General features: G+C 44.7%; 1 protein-coding gene across 1 annotated transcript in view; it reads right to left on the minus strand.

Annotated features, from left to right (window-relative positions):
- Positions 1-142: 142 nt before the first annotated feature.
- The window catches only part of GPR89B (G protein-coupled receptor 89B), a 29,756-nt gene continuing 4,539 nt past the window's right edge, over positions 143-25,359 (minus strand). Inside the window, exons 3-14 of the mRNA XM_039520850.1 lie at positions 24,942-25,045; positions 22,742-22,848; positions 21,822-21,923; positions 18,015-18,135; positions 17,625-17,705; positions 8,918-9,027; positions 7,984-8,072; positions 7,163-7,255; positions 6,706-6,801; positions 2,291-2,380; positions 926-991; positions 143-819 (exon numbers count right to left, since the gene is read on the minus strand). Coding sequence (XP_039376784.1) covers positions 613-819; positions 926-991; positions 2,291-2,380; positions 6,706-6,801; positions 7,163-7,255; positions 7,984-8,072; positions 8,918-9,027; positions 17,625-17,705; positions 18,015-18,135; positions 21,822-21,923; positions 22,742-22,848; positions 24,942-25,045 — 1,266 coding nt within the window. The 3' untranslated portion in view covers positions 143-612. The remainder of the gene's footprint in view (positions 820-925; positions 992-2,290; positions 2,381-6,705; positions 6,802-7,162; positions 7,256-7,983; positions 8,073-8,917; positions 9,028-17,624; positions 17,706-18,014; positions 18,136-21,821; positions 21,924-22,741; positions 22,849-24,941; positions 25,046-25,359) is intronic.

The following is a 25,359-nucleotide window of genomic DNA, read 5'->3' on the forward strand; positions in this document are numbered from 1 at the left end:
TCCTAAGGAAGCTAGATACTAATCATGCACATCTCCCTTGAATCTCAATCCACTTCCTCCTCTGCCAAACAGTGACATTCACACATTTGCTCATCTCTATTAAAGTCCCTGGGACTGACACAAACAATTATGACGCTAGTGATGAGGTATTACGAAAGCTGATTTAATTTCACAGATTCAGACATTCAGATCCAGAATCAACACCATCCAACTCTGGATTAAGACTGATTTGTTTTTAAACTGAAATCACGTTTCCTCGGTGTCCTTTATGTAGAATTCTTCTACGCGTGATTTAAGAGGTCTCTCCTCTGACCATCCTTGGCAGATTTTTCAATACCATAAGACACACTTGTCCCATGGATTTTCCTATTCCGTGGCTCTCAGCTGTCCTCCACTTTTCTCCTGCCTCTGCTGTTTGTTCAGCTCATGGCACCCTGTTCAAAGGACGAACCATATCGCTTCTAAGTGCAACTGCAGAAGTCAGAAGGGCCAGTTACATCATCACAGCACAGAAAGAGCTGCCCCTCCCTCTCCTCAAATCCTGTCACCCCTAATGAGTTGCAGTAGTCCACCAGAAGGGATTATAAAACAGTGGGCAGAACTGGAATGGATTCAGAGCGCCATGTGCTTCTCTGGGGCCTGTTTATGTGCCAAGTAGAGGAAAAGGATGCTGGAGAGAGCGCTAACCAGGAATATCACATCAAACCAGCGGTGATAGAAATTGAACTGCAGCTCCCCCAAGACTTCTGTAATGATAGTGCGATACTCCGGGGGCATACTCATCCGGATTAGGAGCACGGAAGAGACAAAGTACATCCCCTGGAGAAAAGATACAGGAAGCGCATCAGTTAACTGATTCACAGGTGGCTACTTTGCTGAGATGGGACAATATAATAAAAGCTCACTAGCAGGTCTGGATACTCACCATGATCTGTGCCAACAGCAGAACAATAACATTGGAGGACTTGCTGCTGGAGATGGCATAGAAGAACTGTAAAGAGGAAAAAAAGTACTGAAAACAGGACTCTCATTACCAGGCGTGTTTGTGCTCCCTTCTACAGGAACATGGAAGGAATACATGCTCCAATCATTCCCCTTTAGTCCTAGAAACCAGCACTGAAGGAAAAAGATGTGCTTCCTAGACCTTTCAAAGGTACAGACCTGGGCCTTGTCCCCAGTAGAGCTACAAGTGTTTTAACGTGGGCCCCACTAAACCAGGTACTAACACTGCATGGCCAGCCAGCGTGGAGAATCCAGTTTTAAAAAAAAACAAAACAAAAAACAACCCAAAATACATTCTAGCCTAGGAATGACTAAGCCCAGTTTACAGGCCAGCATCGATGGGTCACCCTGTTGTGTGTTGCCAGTTTTCCCCTGTGGTTGTACTAATGCATTAATCCCCTACCTGCTCCCCAGAAATAGCTAGCAGTTTAAATGAAGCAACCCAAGTCCTCTTAATCGCCATTCAATACCCAATACTAACAAATCCAGGCTTCCACATCAGTGTTAAGCCTTGTCTACATTACACTTCGTCTCTTAAAATTTCCCAATCTTACTACCACTGATAGTAAAAACAGTGGAAGGGCTAATATAAACTGCTCACAGGCAGCAACCAGGGATTAATCACTAGATTTGTTCTGAGCAGTTAGAAAGCCTGCTTATTGAAACAATGGCAGCCAATTTATACTAGCATGACTACTGTTGATAGCAACAGGGAGATTTTTTTCTTTTTCTTTTTTTAAGAGAGGACGTCTAGGGCAAGGAGAGAGTCTCAGATTATACTACGAGTTTTAAAACATCTATAATACTATTTAGAGCCCTAACATTAACACCATTCCTCTGCTTGGACTGGAGGCACTTATAGATTGAGCACTGCCTTTAGTGACTGAAATTGATGAAAGAATTCTCAATAGGACCATACCCAAGATAAGCCAGAAAAAGTTACCCTCCCCTTCTCTAATTCAGCCATAAAAGACTTTTTTCTCCATCACACGCCCTGCAAGGACTTCTATCCCGGCCTTCCTCATCCCCTATTTGTCCACTAACTGAATAGAGACCACAGGTCCTACATTTGTACTGAAGGTTTACACCAGTGGTTTTCAACCTGTGGTCTGCGGACCTGTCTAAGAATTCCAAAGGGGTCTGCACCTCCATTCAAAAATGTTTAGGGGTCCACATATGAAAAAAGGTTGAAAACCTCTTGTTTATACAATGGTCTCTTGACTAAGTTAGAAATACACGCAAGCTCTCCTGGACTGCTATCACGTAAGAGGGCCCTGACCAGGCGTACCTTTGTGAGTGTGATCAGTAAGCCTCTGATGGAGGTGACGATGATTATTCCAATGAGGATAAAGGAAATATGCTGAGACCAGAATTTTACCTGCACCAACAAAAACAGGAAATTGTTAAATCCCTGGGGCCAGGCATTTGAAGAATGTGTGTGGATGTGCACTTAACAGGATCTCTGAATTCTCATACTGTGCAGATACTCACTGTAGAGAAATTTACATACAGGTATATATTCTCCTGCAAGGGCACAAAGATGGGTACTTTCATGTGCAAGTGCTTACTCTACACACATGGGAAATGCACAGATCTAGCCTATGTGGACTTCACGGAAGGAACTGAGGGTTCGGATGTGAATATTTATAGAGTAAATACAAAAGAACACACATCTATTTGGTACATAAACGCCTCCTAGATACATGTAATATACTAGACAAGGTCTGTCTGTTTCCATCTGTTCACAATAAACATGTGAACCACTGCCATCTTCTGGGCAGCTGGTATATGGTTACAACAAGCAGAGGAGATTATTATTATAGGAAGGGCTGGTAGCCCCATCTATTATTAAGGCTGCCCAACACATTTCATTATAAGACCCTCTTTTCAATTGGTTATAACTTGGCCAAATTTTAATTATTTGGGCTGAAATTTTCCATGGAAAGTGTCTGCCTCAAAATTCCGAAAAGTTTCAATCAAAACAATTCAGCCATTTCCAAAAACAAGGCTACAGAAAAGGACATTGTTTTGACCATGTTAAAAAACTCTGGAGATCTTTTCTTTGAAAAGCAGTAAAGCCCCCATACGTTGGAGTAGGGGCTTGAAATTTGGGAGGGATATGCCTTTTGACATCCTTGTGAAAATCCCCCCAAATGTGTCCAAGTTACATAAATCTGAGAAAAACTACAGTTTGCATAGACTTGGTAGAGACTTGCTGGAATGCAGTTATAGTCCCTGAAGATTCCATTCATACTGAAAATGCTCCAGCCTTAGGCTCAGCAGGACTTTCCCTGAAATTGCAGCTCTGAGCTGCTGGGGATTGTGCCAGGTCCAGCAGGGTGGATTAAAATCTATTATTTTTATTTTAATCATTTTTTTTATTGTTGTTTAAATTACAATACATTTTTCTTTTTAAAAATAAACCTGTTTAAAATTAAATCTTGCTTTAATATAAAATACATTAAAGCCTAAACTTCCTATAATTTATTTGTAAATGTGAAACATATTTTGGTAAGAGAGGTTTATGTATACAAAACATTTAAGGTTGTTTTGTTTAATAAATATAAACATATGCTGTTTAGTGTATTTAAATAACTTCCAGTTACCATCCTAATGCAGTTAGATACAAATAATGAGCAAAAAGTTAATTATCTAGTAAATAATATCTCATTCACTATTTTCTAACACACTAAAAATGTAGAATTAAAAAGAATCTGAAAATATTAAGCTATATAATTGCTTTAATAAATGTATATATATAAATGTAAAGGCTCTATTTAGCTGTAAATCAATGTTTTAATGGTTAGATCAACCCATGAGAATATACCTTCTTTTAGAAGGTAACTGAAGTACAAACCGAAAAGTTGATTAAAAATCAATGATCAAAATAAAGGCTTTCCACTTGGTGATTTAAATCATTATTTAAATTCCCTTGATTTAAATCAATCCATCCTGAGGTGCAGACACCTAAACTGAGATCAGGGAGCCTCTCTCTGCTGTGCTCTCAATTATTACCCTTCCTCCTTCTGCATCTGGCCCAGGAAGCCCGAGGGAGGAATAGGGGGGCAGAGAGGAAAAAAAATAGTATGTTATCATTAGGACCCTATCAAATTCATGGCCATGAAAAATGCGTCATGGACCGTGAAATCCGGTCTCACCCATGAAATCTGGTCTTTTGTGTACTTTTGCCCTATACTATGCAGATTTCACCAGTGTTTCTCAAACTGCAGGTCCCGACCCAAACGGGAGTTACGGGGGAGAGCAAGGGGAGCCAAGGTTATTGTAGGAGGGTTAGGTATTGCCACCCTTACTTCTGTGCTGCCTTCATAGCCGGGTGGCCAGAGAGCAGAGGCTGCTAGCCAGGCACCTAGCTCTGAAGGCAGCATCCGATCATGACATCTTTACTTCTGCACTGCTGCTGGCAGTGGCACTGCCTTCAGAGCTGGGCTCCTGGCCAGCAGCCACCACTTTCCAGTCAGCCAGCTCTGAAGGCAGCACCACCACCAGTAGCAGTGCAGAAGTATGGGTGGCAATACTGTGATCCCCCACCACAATAACCTTGCAACTCACCCCCCACAACCCTCTTTTGGATCAGGACCTCTACAGTTACAACACTGAAATTTCAGATTTAAATATTTGAAATCATGACATTTATGATTTTTTAAATCCTATGACTGTGAAACTGGCCAAAATAGACCGTGAATTTGGTAGGCCCCTTGTGATCACGTAACTACAGACTGTACCAGAATGCATACGCACAAGAAAGCTGAATTAAGGCTGCACAAGCAACCTTAATGCTGGCATTTCCTAACTTTTGAGTACTTGATGTCAAAACCTTAATCAGGTCCTTTAAATGTAGTCTTGCGTGTATAGTTATTTATATAGTGCAGAGGTGGGCATACTACAGCCTGCGGGCCACATCCGGCCCGTGGCACCTTCCTGCCTGGCCCTTGAGCTCCTGGCCGGGAAGGCGCAATGCTCTGGGCAGAGCGGCTATGAGCTTCTGGGGCGGGGTGGCACAGCTGCAGAGCCCGGCCTGACGTGGTGCTCTGTGCTGCGTGGTGGCGACGGCGCAGCTGTAGCGCCGCCAGTCACCAGTGCTCCAGGAAGCGCAGTAAAGGAGCAGGAGGGGTTGGATAGAGGGCAGGGGAGTTCAGGGGTGTGGGCAGGGGTGTGGATAGGGGTTGGAGCGGTCAGAGGGCAGTGAACAGGGGGGTTGAATGGGGGCATGGATCCTGGGGGCAGTCAAGAAGGAAGGGGTTGGATAGGATGGCAGGGGGTAGCGGTACCGGGGGCAGTCAGAGGATGGGGAGAAGGGATAGTTGGATGGGGCAGGAGTCCTGGGGGCAGTCAGGAATGAGGGGGTTGGATGGGCCGGCCGGGGGCAGCCAGGGGCAGGGGTTCCAGGAGCAGTCAGGGGACAGGGAGTGGAGGGAGGGAGAGTGGATGGGGCAGAGGTCATGGGGGAGCTGTCAGGGAACCGGGGGAGGCACGCCTCCCAAAACCAGCCCTCCATACAATTTCCGAAACCTGATGCAGCCCTCAGGCCAAAAAGTTTGCCTGCCCCTGATACAGCATCAGAAAAATAACACTTTACAAGAAAAAAGTGAAAGCTGAAATAAACAGAAATAAAAACACAAACCCTAATTCAAATGGAGCACATGGACAGGTGGAGTCATTTCATGTTTCACTAACCAACTAGTATACAAATTGTGCAGGCACACACTTATTACTATTCACAGAGAATACTCATTGTAAAATTGCCTGTCCATGAATACACTAACACAAACTAAGTTCTGCAGGTCAGAGACTATTCATCTCTTATTCACAGCTGAGTACGTTGTCCTTTCTTATTAACAAATACTAATCTAAGCCCTCAGAGATCTATTCACATGAACTGTAAATTCATGCAGTGTACGTGCACACACATTGTTCACTGCACCCCTCTATGTATTGACACGTCGTGGACAGCCACTTCCATAGTGCCCTCCACTGAAGTGTTCAACATCCCATAAGACAGGTATTATTCTAATTTTACAGACTGGAAAACTGAGGCTCATAATGGTTAAGTGACTTCTCCAAGGACATAAGTCAATGGCAGAGCCACAAACAAAAATCCAGCTCAGAGTTCTCTGCTCTAACCATGAATCTCTGCCTGAGAGTTATAAACAACCACCTATGGCAATAACTCCATTAAGATGGGGGTGAAAGGGATGCTCGCACCTCATGGGACCATGACATGAAAGCTCAAAGGACCCTTTCCTCCCTCCAGGTCAGGGTGTGCAGCATGGTGAGCTACTAACATGCAATAGGCCTGTTGTGTGAATAGTGGACATCCTCCAGCATTAACTTTCACTAGAAACATGGTTAAAATGATGTGCTCTCTAAAGGTGATACCCAGAGGCTAATGCTGCATTATATCCATCTCTAGCATAGGGATTGTGTGCACTCAGAGTGTCAGAAAGTATACTTGCAAAGGCCAGTCATAACTTTATGGTAAGAGGAGTGACTACTAAGTTTGGATACTAGTGTATTAAGAGCAATGTTCACACTATACTTCCCATCTTAGAGATTGGTGGAGAAATCTAAGCCCCTTCTCAGAGCCCCATTAATCCCCACCAGCTGCTCCCACAACACCAGTTCAGTTAGTAATAGATAAAACAGCAATTACTGATGTGAGTGGGGGTTTTAAACGTTACTCACATCAAACTGGATTCCCAGATAATTTACAGTGATCTCAATTCCTCTTGTGACTGGATCAGTCTTCCCAACTCGATCAAATACGATATTGATGGTTGCCTGCAGGAGAGAGACAAGTGCATCAATTCAAGGGAATGTGGTATACACAGCACAACTGTATCTGTGACACACATACATGTCCTTTGCTCTGTATTTAATCACAGAACAATCCCATAGAGTTAACTGAGTATACAAAATGTATGAAAACACACAATGCAGTAAGAAACAGTTATCCCAAATAGATGCCAATGTCATTCGAAAACTAATTTCCAGGAGCAGGACGTATGAAAGGAAACTGGAAGAATATTCTTAAGGTGCAGACAAGAATCTGTGTGTAAAGTCTCATTACCTGTATGTGTCAAACAATCTAAGCAAGGTTATGCAAGACGTTTATGGACAACAATATATGACATTCACGTACCATGAAGATTTTCCAGACACAATAGATGGAGAAAAAGTAACCCAGGAAATTAAAGTATTTCCCCTGGAAAGTTTTGGAGTATTCTATTCTCTCCTGAAAGGGAACAAAAACAACAAAAACCACCCATACATTTAACATTTTCAGGTTCAGATAAAATTCAAATGTATAAGTTTTAGACAATTACCAGTAAAAAACAGCAATGATTACTTTGTCCTTCTACAGCTCTCACCATTCAAGTGTTTACAAACACTTACATTAATGAATGAACCTCAAGTCCCATGTGAGACAGAGCTGTAACAATAGCTCCTCTTATGAATGAGGAAACTGAGGCACTGAGTAGTGGAGTGCCAAAGTGTCACCGCTAATAAAGATCTGGAAAGAGAATCCAGCTCTCCAAACTTCTATTCCTGGCTTCCATTAAGCCATGCCCCCTCCTGACATTTTAGCGCTGACGTATTATTTTTTATAAAACATAAGAACTCATCACTTCAGTACATTGTGAGGCCAATCTGCAGAAGAAAAGACTAAGTCAGGGCCTTATTAGCAGGGGAACAGAGCACAGGCCCCTCTTCCCTCTCCCAACACAGTTTGGGATTGCTGGCCATTTCTGAGGCCCGGTACATGTTCCACTGCATATATGAACTGTGGAAAACGGCTTATCATCTGACCCCCAGATTTGAGAAACAGACTCTTCCAATATTGTGTCAAAGCTGAGAAACTAGCTGCTGTTTTCATTGTTGCCAGCAGAATGACTTTAAAATTACTTCTGTCTATTCTGCTCATCCTCTCCCAGACTATCAATCTGGCTCTTTGCTATGTACCTTAGTTGCATGCAGGTCAGCAGTTTCCAGGAAAAGCTGCCGACTCAGCTCTTCCAACGCATCCACTTCCTGCTGGATAAGGGACAAATCTGGCAAACCAGAAGAGTCAAGGGTAGAATTCTGCAGAAGTTCCTAACATCAACTGGAAACAAACATACCCTGAGGTTCCTCCATTCCTGGGCTCCCTGCACAGACACAATCTCAGTTTAAACTGCACCAAAAACCCTCATATGATAGAATCTTCAGAGCACTCCATTGTAACAATGCTGGTCAGCATGGTCCCTTTAACAGGATCACATAACTGATCTCTGTATCACAAGCAGAGGAATGCACACTACCAAATGGAACCAAGTCTCTCCCAAAAACAAGCTGCTTTGTTTTTATAACATCTGCACACCTTAATCTCCACTAGAACTTCCTTGTGTTATTTGCTCTCCATCACCATCTCCAGGACTTCTGCTGGGAGTTACAGACTGGTTATCAAATCATGTGGAGAATTTTCCTCACCATGCATACCCTCCTGCTCCTTCCTGTTGGTCTGGAACCCTACCCATATGGCTCCCAGTAAGGTTCCCTGCCCCTCCCCAAAGCATTTTGGGAGATCTGAATCTGAATGCTTAGCAAAAACTATTGTCTTTCTGTAACTCCCACTGTTTGCCAAGCCCCACCCCTTCTCACAGGATTCCTTTCTATCTTGTTCTCGTCAACACTCTCCCTACACCAACCCTTACCTGAGCAGATGTCCAATATTTTGTTGTGCTATAGTGTAAGCTCTTTGGGGCATAAAGTGTTTCTTACTCTATGCTTTGGGAAGAGCTGTGTGCTATATAAATGCTTAACAACACTGGCCTCCCTGTCCTTTTTCCTAATTAAATCCCATTTCTACTCAGCAGGGAACTAGCCTGAAGCCCCACAGACAGGAGAGGAAGGATACTTTCGCTGCCAGGGGCCGATGCGGTAACACTTTTTATCATTCCCCAGAAGCCGGTGGGTTTGTTGTGCACGTCCCCTCTTTGGAACATGGTCCTGTGGGCCATTGCCATTCTGAAAAGAGAAAAGATTCAGTTCTCAGAAAAAGATGCCTTGTGCAGCAGACATTGTGAAACTAAGGGTATGTCTACACTACGGGATTATTCCGATTTTACAGAAACCGTTTTTTTAAAACAGATTGTATAAAGTCGAGTGCACGCGGCCACACTAAGCACATTAATTCGGCAGTGTGCGTCCATGTACCGAGGCTAGCGTCGATTTCCGGAGCGTTGCACTGCGGGTAGCTATCCCGTAGCTATCCCATAGTTCCCGCAGTCTTCCCCGCCCATTGGAATTCTGGGTTGAGATCCCAGTGCCCGATGGGGCAAAAACAGTGTCACGGGTGATTCTGGGTAAATGTCGTCACTCAATCCTTCCTCCGTGAAAGCAACGGCAGACAATCATTTCGCACCCTTTTTCCCTGGATTGCCCTGGCTGATGCCATAGCATGGCAACCATGGAGCCTGTTTTGCCTTTTGTCACTGTCACCGTATGTGTACTGAATGCTGCTGACAGACATGGTACTGCAGTGCTACACAGCAGCATTCATTTGCCTTTGCAAGGTAGCAGAGACGGTTACCATCCCTATTGCACCGTCTGCCATTATAAATTGGCGATGAGATGATGGTTATCAGTCATTTTGCACAGTTTGCAATTGGAAATTGGCGATGACGGTTATCAATCCTTTTGTACAGTCTGCTGCTGTCATGGGTGCTCCTGGCTGGCCTCGCTGAGGTCGGCCGTGGGCGCATGGACAAAAATGGGAATGACTCCCCGGGTCATTCCCTTCTTTATGTTTTGTCTAAAAATAGAGTCAGTCCTGCCTAGAATATGGGGCAAGTGTACTAGAGAACCAGAGAGCACAGCTGCTCCGGGTCAGAGCCCCAGAGATCCCACAGAAATGATGAGCTGCATGCCATTCTAGGGGGTGCCCCTGCAACAACCCCACCCGTTGCTTCCCTCCTCCCCCAACCCTCCTGGCCTACCGTGGCAGTGTCCCCCCATTTGTGTGATGAAGTAATAAAGAATGCAGGAATAAGAAACACTGACTTTTTAGTGAGATAAAATGAGGGGGAGAAAGCCTCCAGCTGCTATGATAGTCCAGGCAGGACATTGGGGGGGTGGGGGGGGGAGAGAGAGGAGCGCAGCCTCCCGCTGCTATGATAATCCAGGGAGTACAGAATCTTCTTTAGACATGAAAGGGGGCGGGGGCTGATGGAGCTCAGCCTCCAGCTGCTATGATGAGGATGGTTACCAAGCCTTTTGTACCATCTGCCGGGAATGACCGGGAGTTGTTCCCATTTTTACCCAGGCGCCCCCGGCCGACCTCACCGAGACCAGCCAGGAGCACTCACAGGCTGATGACGACGATGGCTACCAGTCATTTTGCACCATCTGCCACCGGGAAGGGGATGCTGGTGTTCAGCGCTGCAGCACCCCGTCTACCAGCAGCATGCAGTAGACATAGAGTGACAGTGAAAAAAGGCGAGAAACGATTTTTTTCCCTTTTCTTTCGCGGGGGGGGGGGGTGTAAATTGACAACATATACCCTGAAACACCCGGGAAAATGTTTTTGACCCTTCAGGCATTGGGAGCTCAGCCAAGCATGAAAATGCTTTTCGGAGACTGCAGGGACTGTGGGATAGCTGGAGTCCTCAGTCCCCTCTCCCTCCCTCCATGAGCGTCCATTTGATTCTTTGGCTTTCCGCTACGCTTGTCACGCAGCACTGTGCTGAGTCCCTGCTGTGGCCTCTGTCTATCATAGCCTGGAGATTTTTTCAAATGCTTTGTTATTTCGTCTTCTGTAACGGAGCTCTGATAGAACAGATTTGTCTCCGCATACAGCAATCAGATCCAGTATCTCCCGTATGGTCCATGCTGGAGCTCTTTTTGGATTTGGGACTGCATCGCCACCCGTGCTGATCAGAGCTCCATGTTGGGCAAACTGGAAATGAAATTCAAAAGTTCACGGGGCTTTTCCTGTCTACCTGGCCAGTGCATCCGAGTTCAGATTGCTGTCCAGAGCGGTCACAATGGTGCACTGTGGGATACCGCCCGGAGGCCAATACTGTCGAACTGCGGCCACACTAACTCTAATCCGACATGGCAATACCGATTTCAGCGCTACTCCCCTCGTCGGGGAGGAGTACAGGAATCGGTTTAAAGAGCCCTTTATATCAATATAAAGGACTTTGTTGTGTGGACGGGTGCAGGGTTAATTCGGTTTAACGCTGCTAAATTCAATTTAAACGCGTAGTGTAGACTAGGCCTTATTCAGTGCAGAGACACACCCCTACCATTCATCCAATCACCAATACTGCTCCAAAACATCTCAGTCTGCTCAGGAATGGAATCCAGTCCTAATCAAACAAGCTGCCATGCTGCTGAGGTTTCAATAATATAGAATGGATTTCACACCAATTAAAAATAAAGATTCAACTGGTGTCTCAGTCATGTGACTTGTCAGCCTCCCATGTCCTCTTCCAGATCATGCGACTCTGCAGTCTTCAATCTCAGAGGACAGGAGCGGCTAACAGGGGAGTTTGGCGAGGGACTTCTCCAGGTAAAGGAGGAGCAATTGTGGGACCCTTGGGGTAAGTTTGTTGTCTGTAGTGTGCTTGCTGCTTGACTGAAATATACCATGTGGTCTGTATGTTTGGGGGACCGTGTGCTAACTGTGTGTGTGTTGAGCCTAGCAGCCTGCTAAGCAAGGCTGAGAGCTAGGAGCTTCTTGATGAGGCATTCAATCAACCCTTAACCAGGGATGGGGCAACTCAGGCAGAGCAGGGCTTTAAAAAGCCCGCTCCTAAGCGACCAGAGGAGCTAGCGAACAGGAGTGGCTAACAGGGGAGTGTGAGCAGGGGCTAGAGCACTTAAAGGTCAAAACACTGCTTGATAAAAACAAAGCGCCAACAAGGGAACGAGCTTTGGGAGTAAAAAAAAAAAAAAAAGAACGCAGGCAGAAGTCAAGCAACAGAGTGGGAGCTACCCAGTTTAATGAACCCAATGCAGCATGTAGGATTACCTCCCCTATGGCCTGGTGGCGTATGTATGCATTCAGTGCAAGGAGCTCCTGGCCCTCAGAGACCGTGTACGGACTTTGGAGACCAGGGTGGCTGAGCTGGAGGAGCTAAGGGAGACAGAGAGGTACATAGATGAGACTTTCTGGGACATAGTAGAACAGTCCCACCCCCGGCCTGACAGCCTCTGTGCTGCTAAGGAGGAAGAAAGTCTCAGGGAAGGAGAACATCATGCTGGCCCAGAGGGAAACGATCCCATAGTTGAGACCCTCTTCCCAGATGATGATGGGGTATCCTCTCACACGGAGGATACTTCTCTGTGGGAGGGAACTCCAGTTATTAGGAAGAGACAGGTATTAGTAATGGGTGATTCGATCATTAGAAACATAGATAGCTGGGTTTGCGATGATCAGGAGAACCGTATGCTGACTTGCCTGCCTGGTGTGAAGGTTGTGGATCTCTCCAGATATCTAGATAGGCTTATGTGTAGTGCTGAGGAGGAGCCAGTGGTTGTGGTACATGTAGGTACCAACGACATGGGGAAGGATAGGAGAGAGGTCCTAGAGGCCAAATTTAGGCTGCTAGGTACGAAATTGAAGTCCGGGACCTCCATGGTAGCATTCTCTGAAATGCTTCCAGTTCCACACGCAGGGCCAGTTAGACAGACAGAATTGCAGGGTTTCAATGCGTGAATGAGACGATGGTGTAGGGAGGAGGGGTTTAGATTTATTAGGAACTGGGGAAGATTTTGGGAGAGGGGGAGCCTATACAGGAAGGATGGGCTCCACCTAAACCAAAACAGAACCAGATTGCTGGTGCTTAAAATTAAAAAGGTCATAGAACAGTTTTTAAACTAAGGACTAGGGGAAAGCCGACAGGTGCAGAGGAGCATGTGGTTCGGACATCCCTTAGAGGAGGATCTATAAATGGAGATTCCTTATGTCCTAATAAGGAGGAGAGGATGGAAAATAATAAAATACAGGGAGGATTTGACAGGAAATAGTCAAATGAAAAAAAGTCCCATTCAATTATGTCATGCAATAGGGGACAGCCAAAAAATGACAAGTTTTTAAAATGCTTATATACCAATGCTAGAAGTCTAAATAATAAGATGAGTTAACTAGAGTGCCTAGTCAGTGTTAAATGACAATATTGATATAATAGGCATCACAGAAACCTGGTGGAATGAGGATAATCAGTGGGACACAGTAATACCAGCATACACAATATATCAGAAGGACAGAACAGGTCATGCTGGTGGGGAAGTGGCACTGTATGTGAAAGAAAGCGTGGAATCAAATGAAGTAAAAATCTTAAATGAACTAAGTTGTATGATAAAATATCTATGGATAATAATTCCATGCTTGAAAAATAAGAATATAGCAGATGGGCTATATTACAGACCACCTGACCAGGATGGGGTTAGTGACTGAAATGCTCAGGGAGATTAGAGGGGCTATTAAAATAAAAAAATCAATAATAATAATAATGGGGGTTTCAAGTATCTCCATATTGACTGGGTACATATCACCTCAGGAAGGGATGCTGAAATAAAAGTTTCTTGACACCTTAAATGACTGCTTCTTGGAGCAGCTGGTCCTGGAACCCACAAGAGGAGAGGCAATTCTTGATTTAGTCCTAAGTAGAGCACAGGATCAGGTCCAAGAGGTGAATATAGCTGGACCGCTTGGTAATAGTGAACATAATATAATTAAGTTTAACATCTCTGTAGCGGGAAAAACTCCACAGTGGCCCAACACTGTAGCATTTAATTTCAGAAAGGGGAACTACACAAAAATGAGGAGGTTAGTGAAACAGAAATTAAAAGGAACAGTACAAAAAGTAAAATCCCTGCAAACTGTGTGGGAACTTTTTAAAGACACCATAATAGAGGCTCAACTTAAATGTGTACCCCAATTTAAAAAAAATAGTAAGAGAACCAAAAGAGCACCACTGTGGTTAAACAACAACTGCTAAAAGAAGCAGTGAGAGACAAAAAGGCATCCTTTAAGAAGTGGAAGATAAATTCTAATGAGGAAAATAGGAAAGAGCATAAACTCTGGCAAATGAAGTGTAAAAATATAATTAAAAAGACAAAAAAAGAATTTGAAGAACAGCTGGCCAAAGACTCCAAAAGTAATAGCAAATTTTTTTAAAATACATCAGAAGCAGAAAGCCTGCTAAACAACCAGTGGGGCCACTGGATGATCAAGATGCTAAAGAAGCACTCAAAGACAATAAGGCCATTGCAGAGAAACTAAATTAATTCTTTGCATCAGTCTTCATTGTTGAGGATGTGAGGGAGATTCCCAAACCTGAGCCATTTTTTTTGGGTGACAGATCTGAGGGACTGTCCCAAATTGATAAACTAAACAGTAATAAGTCTCCAGGACCTGATGGTATTCACCCAAGGGTTCTGAAGGAACTCAAATGTGAAATTGCAGGACTACTAACTGCCATCTGTAACCTACCATTTAAATCAGCTTCTGTACCAAATGACTGGAGGATACCTAATATGATGCCAATTTTTAAAAAGGGATCCAGAGGTGACGCTGGCAACTACAGGACAGTAAGCCTCACTTCAGTACCAGGCAAATTGGTTGAAACTATCGTAAAGAACAAAATTGTCAGACACATAGATGAACATAATTTTCTATGAAATAGCCAACATGGTTTTTGTAAAGAGAAATCATGCCTCACCAATCCACTAGAATTCTTTGAGGGGGTCAACAAGCATGCAGACAAAGGAGATCCAGTGGATATAGTGTATTTAGATTTTCAGAAAGCCTTTGACAAGGTCCCTCACCAAAAAGGCGCTTAAGCAAAATAAGCAGTCATGGGATAAGAGGGAAGGTTCTCTCATGGATTGGTAACTGGTTAAAAGATAGGAAACAAGGGTAGGAATAGATGGTCAGTTTTCAGAATGGAGAAAAGTAAATGGTAGTGTGCCCCCCGGATCTGTACTAGGCCTAGTCCTACTTAACATATTCATAAACGATCTGGAAAAAGGGGTAAACAGTGAGGTGCAAAATTTGCAGATGATACAAAACTAATCAAGATAGTTCAGTCCTAGGCAGACTGCGAAGAGCTACGAAAGAATCTCACAAAACTGGGTGACTGGGAAACAAAATGGCAGATGAAATTTAATGTTGATATATGCAAAGAAATGCACATTGGAAAACAATCCTAAGTATACATATACAATGATGGGGTCTAAATTAACTGTTACCACTCAAGAAAGAGATCTTGGAATCATTGTGGATCGTTCTCTGAAATCATCCACTCAATGTGCAGCAGCAGTCAAAAAAGCAAACAGAATATTGGGAATCATCAAGAAAGGGATACATAAGAAGACAAACTATCATATTGCCTCTATATAAATCCATGGTATACACACATCTTGACTACTGAGTGCAGATGTGGTTACCCCATCTCAAAATATATTGGAATTGGAAAAGGTTCAGAAAAGGGCAACAAAAATAATTAGGGGAATAGAATGGCTTCCGTATGAGGAGAGATTAATAAGACTGGGACTTTTCAGCTTGGAAAAGAGGTGTCTAAGGGGGGATATAATAGAGATTTATAAAATCATGACTGGTGTGGAGAAAGTAAATAAGTGTTATTTACTTTTTCTCATAATACAAGAACAAGGAGCCACCAAATGAAATTAATACGTAGCAGGTTTAAAACAAACACAAGAAAGTATTTTTTCACGCAACACACTGTCAACCTCTGGGACTCCTTGCCAGAGGGTGTTGTGAAGGTCAATCCTATAACGGGGATCAAGAGGGAGCTAGACAGATTCATGGAGGATAGGTCCATCGATGGCTATTAGCCAGGATGGACAGGAAAGGTGTCCCTAGCCTCCGTTTGCCAGAAGCTGGGACTGAGTGACAGGGCATAGATCACTTGATGATAACCTGTCTGTTCATAACCTTTGGGGCACCTGCCATTGGCCACTGTCAGAGGACAGGATACTGGGCTTGGTGGACCTTTGGTCTGACCCAGTATGGCCATTCTTATGTTCTTTTAGTGAGCACACAACCCACCAAATGCCTCTCTCCTTTTGAGCACCTGTGTCATTGTACAACTGCCTTCTCCCCAGAGCTGTGAGGACTAGACTGAATAAAGCAATGCTCTATGGCAGTAGTTCTCAAACTATGGGTCAGGACCCCAAAGTGGGTCATGACCCCATTATAATGGGGTCAGCAGGGCTGGCATTAGACTTGCTGGGCCCTGGCCCGAACCCACAACCCAGGGCCGAAGCCAAAGCTCAAGCCCCACTGCCTGGGGCCAAAGCCCAAGGGTTTCAGCCCTGGGTGATGGGGTTTGGATTTTGGCTTTGGCCCCCTTGCCTGGGGCGGAGGGGCTCGGGCAGGCTCAGGCTTTGGTCCCGGGGTCATGTAGTCATTTTTGTTGTCAGAAGGGGGTCACGGTGCAGTGAAGTTTGAGAACTGCTGCACTCTGGTAGTCATTACGGGGCTGTGTGACAAGCTTTCATAAAGCAGAATCACATAAAGCCATTACAGGATGGGACTGTTTGATGCTTTGGACCATTTGTACGAGACTTCAAGAACTGGTTCAAATACAAAAGTATCTGCTGTATATTGTCCCTCATGCTCCCATTTACACTACAACATAATCTCTATAATCACTGCTGGCTCCCAGCCTCATTACTTCAACATTTCACTGCACTGAAATGCATAAGCCACTTATCCAACCCTAAGCTGAAACCTTTTCATAGCATTGTCAATGCAATCTATGATTCCACTGTGTTTACTGGTCTCCTTTTTTGTATCTGCAGCCAGTAGAGCCACATTTGGCATCAAGCCCTCTTCAACGTCATTGATAATTATTTTAAGCTAAAGCACCCCTCTCTCCCAACTCAAAATATTAGCCTTTGTGACACCCAGCACAGCACAGAGGATAAGTTGTCCAATAACAAAGAACCTCTAACTATTTAATTCCTCCCTATCCTAAAAATGTGCAGCTGGAAGGGACCTTGAGAAGATCAGGGTCTAGGTTTGTAATGGAACAGAACGGATTTTGTTTCAGGCAATGAAATGACTGCTACAATACACCATTCTAACCCCTTCAGGACACTTGTTTCCCTAGAGCAGTGTTTCCCAAACTTGGGACATTGCTTGTGTAGGGAAAGCCCCTGGCAGGCCGGGCCGGTTTGTTTACCTGCCGCGCCCATAGGTCCGGCCAATCGCAGCTCCCACTGGCCATGGTTCACCGCTTCAGACCAATAGGAAGCAGTGTGGGCTGAGGGACATACTGGCCGCTGCTTCCAGCAGCCCCCATTGGCCTGGAGCAGCGAACCGCGGCCAGCGGAAGCCGCGATCGGCCGGACCTGCAGACGCGGCAGGTAAACAAACCGGCCCGGCCCGCCAGGGACTCTCTCTACACAAGCAACATCCCAAGTTTGGGAAACATTGCACTAGAGCAAGGAATCTTATCTGATACAGTTATGCAACTACTTCCCACTCCTGACAGACAAGATTTTGGCTATTCCAAGAACACATTATCCCTGCAATCTGCTAACCTCAACAGCATTAAAGTATCTTGACTCTGCTCTGTTCTCCTCACCTTTTCTTCTTGCTGATGATCATGTCTATGGTTTGTAGGAGACGGCGCTCCAGGGCTAGAATATCTGCATCTGTCACATTCCTGCAACATACACACAATACCCCATTAGCCTTGGTATTCCACTCCAAGGAGAATGTGAACAAGGACAAGCATGTGGGACAAACAAATTGAAACTGAAGAGCCTATGTGAGGACAGCATACATCAGTGATGGAAGGGGTCTTGCAGTGTAGATGGGACAGCTAGAATCAGCAGGCTTGGGGGGACGGGAAAGGAAGGCCCAGGGCCAAACCTGGGCAGTGTCCTAGGGGAATCCGAGAGAGCGCACACATGGGAAGAAGGAAAAAATCTCAAGGAGTGTATAGAATAAAATTCCAAGAGGCTGTGGTTACCTGAGAAAGTAGGACATGTATGTGTACGGACAGTTAACAGCACCAAATCCAGAAAGCAGAGCCATGAGTGTCACCCCAATCACACCCACTCGGCTGATGAGCTGCTCTATGGACAGGATTCCTGAAAAGGAGAAGACAATATAAGTAAGGGGTTGCTTTTACTGTACTTCTTTACACTTTGGTGTCCTCATAAAAGAATATAGTACTCATTCAATTACTTAGCCAAACTAATTGCCTTCAGAGGGAGTTATAGCTCAGTGGTTTGAGCATTGGCCTGCTCAACCCAGGGTTGTGAGCTCAATCCCTGAGGGGGCCACTTAGGAATCTGGGGCAAAAATCAGTACTTGGTCCTGCTAGTGAAGGCAGGGGGCTGGACTCGATGACCTTTCAAGGTCCCTTCCAGTTCTAGGAGATAGGATATCTCCATTATTATATATATTATAGAGTCCAGGTACCAGCGGTGATTCAAAGTGCATACAGGCAGGGGGTGGGGAGAGGAGGAAGAGAATGTTCTCCCAGGGAAGTATGTGAAACTCTCAGCATTTCCTGTCCTGTTTTTAAACAAGACTAAACAGAGTCTGTAGGAATGGGCTACACATTACCCTTCCGTTCTAAATCACTAGCCCAGAAGTGACCAATTTTTGTCATATGATGGCTGCTTGGTGGTCTTAGTTTACTTTCTGGCAGACATCTGTCCATGTCACAAAGCCCACTCTTACAACTAGCACATATGGCACCAAGGGTATCATTTTCAGCAAAAAGACCAAGAATTGACGAGTCTACAAAGATCAAAACTGGCCCCTCTCTTGTAGAAGCGATCCTGCCACATCAGATCTGACACATGCTTATAGGGCATGGCGTTAGGGTAGAGGGAAGCTTATGCTGCTGCTGGCTGTGCTATATCCATCTCGTGGATACAGAGACTACCAGAGGTGCTATCTGTAACAGATATGGCAATTTCCTGCAATATTTCTGAAAGACTTAGGGCAATACATTTAAGTATTATTGTGAAACAGGATTGTATGTAACATCTTCATGGGGGAGATATTACAACTCCAAGCAGTACCTTTGGGGTCCACTGTTTTACATGAATGGTTTAAGTATGATCGTGTTCCACTCCATGAGGCAGGGCTACCTCAGCTCCTGGTACACTGGGTGGTGATTAGGCAAATTCACTCAGGTTTTAAAACCTCCAGAGAGGTACAACAACCTAGAGAGGCTCACATATACTGTTTCAGACTGGATTCTCCAGAGGCCAACAGATTGAAAAAAAAGGACTTTAGGATAAATAGCCTGAGTTTAAATTGACTCAGGGCCTTCCTTCTGATCCAGCAAACAGACAGAACCTACTGTCTAAGGGGGACACTAGTCTTCCTGGCAGGGGTAGGAAGATCTTTGGCCTACTGAGGCCCCATAAGACTCATGGGTGAGCGCTGGTAAGCTTTTAATATGTATATGGGAGCTTTCATTGTTTTTATATATTTTCCTCTGTTATGCGTTCACCTTAAAAATACACACGAGGCTTAGAAAGTGCCGCATGGTAACTTACAACTGCTGGCCATTACATTGTTCATAGCATTTGAAGAGAGAGCAAAGAGCAGACTCAGGCCTGGTTAGGCAGTCTGACTTGCAGGGGAACTCAGTGTAGGCAAGGAACAGTGCAGCCTGGAAAACCCTGGTCAGGAGAGGTCAGCAAAAGAGGTGACTGCTGAGGAGCCCGTAATGGGTGCCCTCAAGGGACCATGGAGGGGGAATACGTGTGCAGTTGCCATGAACTGTCACGCTGGCATTTTATATTAGCATTGCAATAAAACACAGATTAAGGTTCTGCATTGCAACCAAGGTGGTTAAAATACTATGTTTCATTTGTCCTGCCCAACTTTCTATTGCCAGCCACAACCACACACGTTTTCATAGAAATCTGGTACCATGGACTAGTAAACACCACTTACCTTTGGGGAATGAGATACAAAGCAGCAGCCATACACTGCACATTTGGAGCTTATATGATTGTGAAGCTGAGGTGGCTGAGAGCCAGGCCACATTTCATGCTTCAGGGAAGGGAAATAAATGATGAAAACAATAGCAAAGGGCCTTAACAAAAGGGGCTTGACCACAGAGTCATGTGCAGCCACATGCAGATTTACACCAGTTAGAGAGCAACAATACATTGGCCTTTTGCCCCACATGCTGTTATACGGGAGCAGGTAAAATATAGATGCCTTTAAAAATGACGTGTTGCTTAAAGCAAGATATCCCAAGCTTTTCCTAGCACTCTTCCTTTAGTGATCAGAGAGGTGACATACAAAAAGTGTTCATTTTATAAAGTCAGAATGGGGGGCAACAAAAGTTTGAGTGGAAAACTAATTTAAGTGTATACTAATCACACTGGTGATGCAACAGAGGATGCTCTTCTCTTATAGTCTCTCTGTGCCAATGCCTGCATATGGTGCTAAGGGGCACCATGTGGCTGTAAGTGCTGTCTTTAAGAGTAGATGTAAAAAAATGAGATTCTTGAAATTTCCAGTGGTCAAAGATTCCATGGCACTTTTACACATAGATTAAGAGGGTTAGCTCCAGTGCCCTGGCCAAATTCCAGTTGGGTGGTTACATTCTGCCAAGCCAAGCTCCTCCTGCAGCTTTAAATGGATACACCAGGGATCAGCAACCTTTGGCACGCAGGCCGCCAGGGAAAGCCTCTGGTGGGCTGGGCTGTTTTGTTTTCCTGCCGCGTCCACAGGTTCGGCCGACTGCAGCTCCCACTGGCAGCGGTTCACCGTCCCAGGCCAATGGGGGCTTCAGGAAGCGGCGGCAGCCGAGGGATACTCTGGCTGCCACTTCCTGCAGTCCCCATTGGCCTGGAGTGGCAAACCGCAGCCAGTGGGAGCTGCGATCGGCCGAACCTGCAGAAACGGCAGGAAAACAAAACAGCCTGGCCTGCCAAGGGGCTTACCCTGACAGGCCGCATGCCAAAGGTTGCCAATCTCTGGGATACACACTACTTTCCTCCAGTTCCTTAAACTGCTGTGCAATGTTGTTCTACACTACTGAATAGATACTGTATTCAATCCCAGAGAAGGGTGGATTTCAGTGGGATGTGAAGTAATCAGGCATTCTTTCTCAGACAGAAAAAATGTTTTAGAATCACAGGTGAAATCTTTCAGCTATTATAGGGTCAGCGCAGCCTGTCAATTTCTCCAAGGGTTCTTTCAATGCTGGGGCTCATCAAATGAGGGAGAACTCATCCATTAAGCATTTAAGGCCTGATTCTGCAGCCACCTCTGTTCACAGAATCCTCACTCATTTCAAAAGGAGCTGGAGAACAACATGGTAACAAAAAGCAGGACTCAAGAATTCAGTACTGACTATTCAATAATGGGTGTTGATTTTTCTAAATTCTCTTCTTCCCTGGATTTGCTTTAGCACCCGCAAGAAAAGAAAGAGTAAACATGGTGGTCAACGTTTAGGTCTTACATTTTGGGGACTCTGCCCCCTGCAAAATGCAAGCAATGTTAAGTTCCTCTGGATTCCAGATTCACCCAGGACTTCCTGACCTGCTATATTTTTACTGTTTTCTGGAGGGAAAACAATACAAATGAATCAAGTAGTCCAGTTGTTTGGACCTGTGTTGTGATGACATTAAAGGTTCATGGGGGTTTCCTGACTTTCAGAGCTTATTCTCCGGAGTAAGCAAGCAGATATGGAATGTACTTCAGCTCACAGAGTTGCTAAGAGCCAGACAGTGAAATGCTGAAGCACTATCTTTGCAGAGGAGGAGGAGAAAGAAACATACATATGAAAACTCACCATGTTTTGGGCTGAGGATAGGAAATGGATCTCCCAGTTTCCAGAAGAAATACATGAATGTCAACCAAATAACACAGGCAAAGAGCAGCCTTTGTCTATGCACTGAGAAAAGGGGAGAGAAAACAGGCATTATTAGAAAGTTCCTGTGTCTAGGTTTCATGAAAGGCTGCAGAATCACTACATTGGTCTCAAGATTGTGTTGCGTAGAGATGATTAAAACAGGAGCGATCTGGCACTGTGCTAGCAGTATCTAGTACTGTAACTCTTATGAAACTGGCCAACTCTAAATGGCTCAATCACCTGACAGGCACAGTCAAGAGCAAGGAGTAATGCAATGAAGCCTCTTTTTGGGAGCTCTGGGACAGCCTGCTCCTCAAGGAGGTATAAACGATCCTGGAGCTCGCACACACTGGGAGGACACATGCTGCCACATCTCTTAAGGAGATGCAATATGCATGATTAGCTGTTCTAACTTGGGCAGGGCTAGAGCAGAGCCCTGACTCCACTTTCTGTTGATACTTCTTTCCCTCATTAGCAGGGCTAGGGCCGGCAACACGCTGTAAGGCAGCGGTTCTAAACCTATTTACCACTGTGGGCTGCATATGCAGCTCTCTATATCTAAGTAGGCCACAGCCACACAATATATCAACTACTCATATGGCTCTAAGGATGTCAATTGGTCACAGCTGTGTGCTGATTGGGCTGCAAGGAGCCCACAGGCTGAGAACCTTTGCTGTAAGGGAACAGTTCCTGCACTTGGAAGAGTCTGTGGACTGCATTTTGCCCTTCTGCTGTACAGGGGAGAGGGTGAGGGGCCCTAGTGTTGGAGGACCCTAGCCCTATTTGTGAATGCCTGTCCTCCATTGTGAGGCATAATTCTCAAACCTACCAATCTCACTGCTGTAAATCTGCATACTCACATAGTCGAATATTGCTCACAATGAAGTAGCCAATGTAAAAAGGCACCATGAAGACTAGGACAAGCAAAATCACACACAGATTCAGTTTCCAGTGAAAATATCGGGAACTGAAAAGGAATCAGAAGATTGATCAGGGCCTGATCATAATGCAAAGATTTCCTCTTAAAGCTGAACACATCTCACTGCTCCCCTGCAGACTAAATTGCACTAGATAATACCCACCTAAAAGCAGCACACTGGGACACCCCATACTGGATCTTACTCTAGAGATCACAAATGTGCATAAAAAAAGCAATTGGCATACCAGAACACAGCAATGGGCCATCTAATCAAGTATCCTGTGTCCACAGTGGCCAATGCAACTCAATAATGCACCTAATTGAGCAATAAGGCAAAATTTCTTCCTAATTCCAGATAAGGTTCAATTTATGCCCCCAAAGCAGGAGAATCTGAGAGTCCCTGTCAATTTTTCCTAAAAGCAACAAAGAATCCTGTGGCACCTTATAGACTAACAACTTCTTCAGATGCAAGTGGTGGAAATTTCCAGGGGCAGGTTTATATATGCAAGCAAGAAGCAAGCTAGAGATAATGAGGTTAGTTCAATCAGGGAGGATGAGGCCCTGTTCTAGCAGTTGAGGTGTGAAAACCAAGGGAGGAGAAACTGGTTCTGTAATTGGCAAGCCATTCACAGTCTTTGTTTAATCCTGAGCTGATGGTGTCAAATTTGCAGATGAACTGGAGCTCAGCAGTTTCTCTTTGAAGTCTGGTCCTGAAGTTTTCAGGATGGCCACCTTAAGATCTGCTATTGTGTGGCCAGGAGGTTGAAGTGTTCTCCTACAAGTTTTTGTATATTGCCATTCCTAATATCTGATTTGTGTCCATTTATCCTTTTCCTTAGAGACTGTCCAGTTTGGCCGATGTACATAGCAGAGGGGCATTGCTGGCATATGATGGCATATATTACATTGGTGGACGTGCAGGTGAATGAACTGGTGATGGTGTGGCTGATCTGGTTAGGTCCTGTGATGGTGTTACTGGTGTAGATATGTGGGCAGAGTTGGCATCGAGGTTTGTTGCATGGGTTGGTTCCTGAGCTAGAGTTACTATGGTGCGGTGTGCAGTTACTGGTGAGAATATGCTTCAGGTTGGCAGGTTGTCTGTGGGCGAGGACTGGCCTGCCACCCAAGGCCTGTGAAAGTGTGGGATCATTCTCCAGGATGGGTTGTAGATCCCTGATGATGCGCTAGCTGGGGACTGTATGTGATGGCCAGTGGAGTCCTGTTGGTTTCTTTCCTGGCTCTGTTGATCTGTCTCCTTATTTCCTCGTGCGGGTACTGTAGTTATTTTTCCTAGTTAGTGTAATTTAATATATGCTTATTTATAGTGGTACTCATGCAAAGATATTTTCATCACTGATATACTGCAGTGGCAAATTCCACAGATTAATAATACATTGGGAGAAGATGATTTCCTTTTATCCATTTTAAATGTGTTGTGTTTTAATTTCCTTGAGTGCACTCTTATTCTTGTATCATGGGAAAAGGTAAGTCGGAGCACCCAGCTTGCAGCTTCTATATTCCTCTGTTCAGTATCCTCTTTTTCTATTCCCTTCTGAAGTAAGCCTAATACTTTGAACTCTCTTTTTATATGGAAGCCCTCAGTCCATGCCTTCAGTCATTTTAGATTAGTAGAGCAATACTGATTATAAGGTGCGAATGTATCATCGATTTATAGTTACTGTTGTATCATTCTTACTCTTCAATTAACATAGTATCTTATTTGCTGTTTTCATCACAATCAAGCATTGAGCAAATACTCTCTGTAGCTCTTTATAATTACAGAGCACTTCACAAACATTAATTAATCCTCACAACACCCCTGAGGGAAATAGTATAAACAGAATCCTTATTTTATAGCTGGAGAAACTGAGGCATGAAGATAAGCACCTTGCCCTAAGGACCCTGAGCAACTTGGTAGCAGAGACTGGATGGGAACTCAGCAGCTCCTGGATTCCAACCTCATACTCAATCATATGAATGACCCTGCTGCTCAGATGTCTTCACTGAGCTATTCATTATGTTGCCTACACAGCTTTTCCTTGACATGGGGACAATTAACTCCGAAATAGTTCTAGAGTAGCTAGAGAATAAAACGAAGGCCAGGCCTTTATCTAAGAAAGCGGGGTAGCCCCCATACCTACCTACTATTTAGCACCCCCAGGATCTCAAAGATGATGAGTTCAAACATGGTGCAGGAGAAGGCGAAGGTCACAGAGAAGACCACCTGCACCACATACTGTCGCACCTGTGATGGAGCAAACACGAGACAGGAGTCACTTCCATCCTCACACAGTACTGGCCAGTTACATGTCAGTAAGGGGAAATAAACCATGAGGTGCCTCAGCACACAACAGGGTCTACACTTGAGGTGCCCGTACCTTGCCAAAACAAGGGGATAAGCTGGCAGTCTGCAAGGAGCCAGAGGGCTACATCCAGTTTGTACAACATTGAGCTGATTGTAGCTGCCTTTGTACTTAAGACAGAGGTGCTATACATAGAAAGCCTACATGCTCCAGCATACAGTGCATCAGGCCACGTGAATCAAAATGGTGCATCACT

Source organism: Mauremys reevesii, linkage group 1, assembly GCF_016161935.1.
Source record: "Mauremys reevesii isolate NIE-2019 linkage group 1, ASM1616193v1, whole genome shotgun sequence".
Classification (NCBI taxonomy): Eukaryota; Metazoa; Chordata; order Testudines; family Geoemydidae; genus Mauremys; species Mauremys reevesii.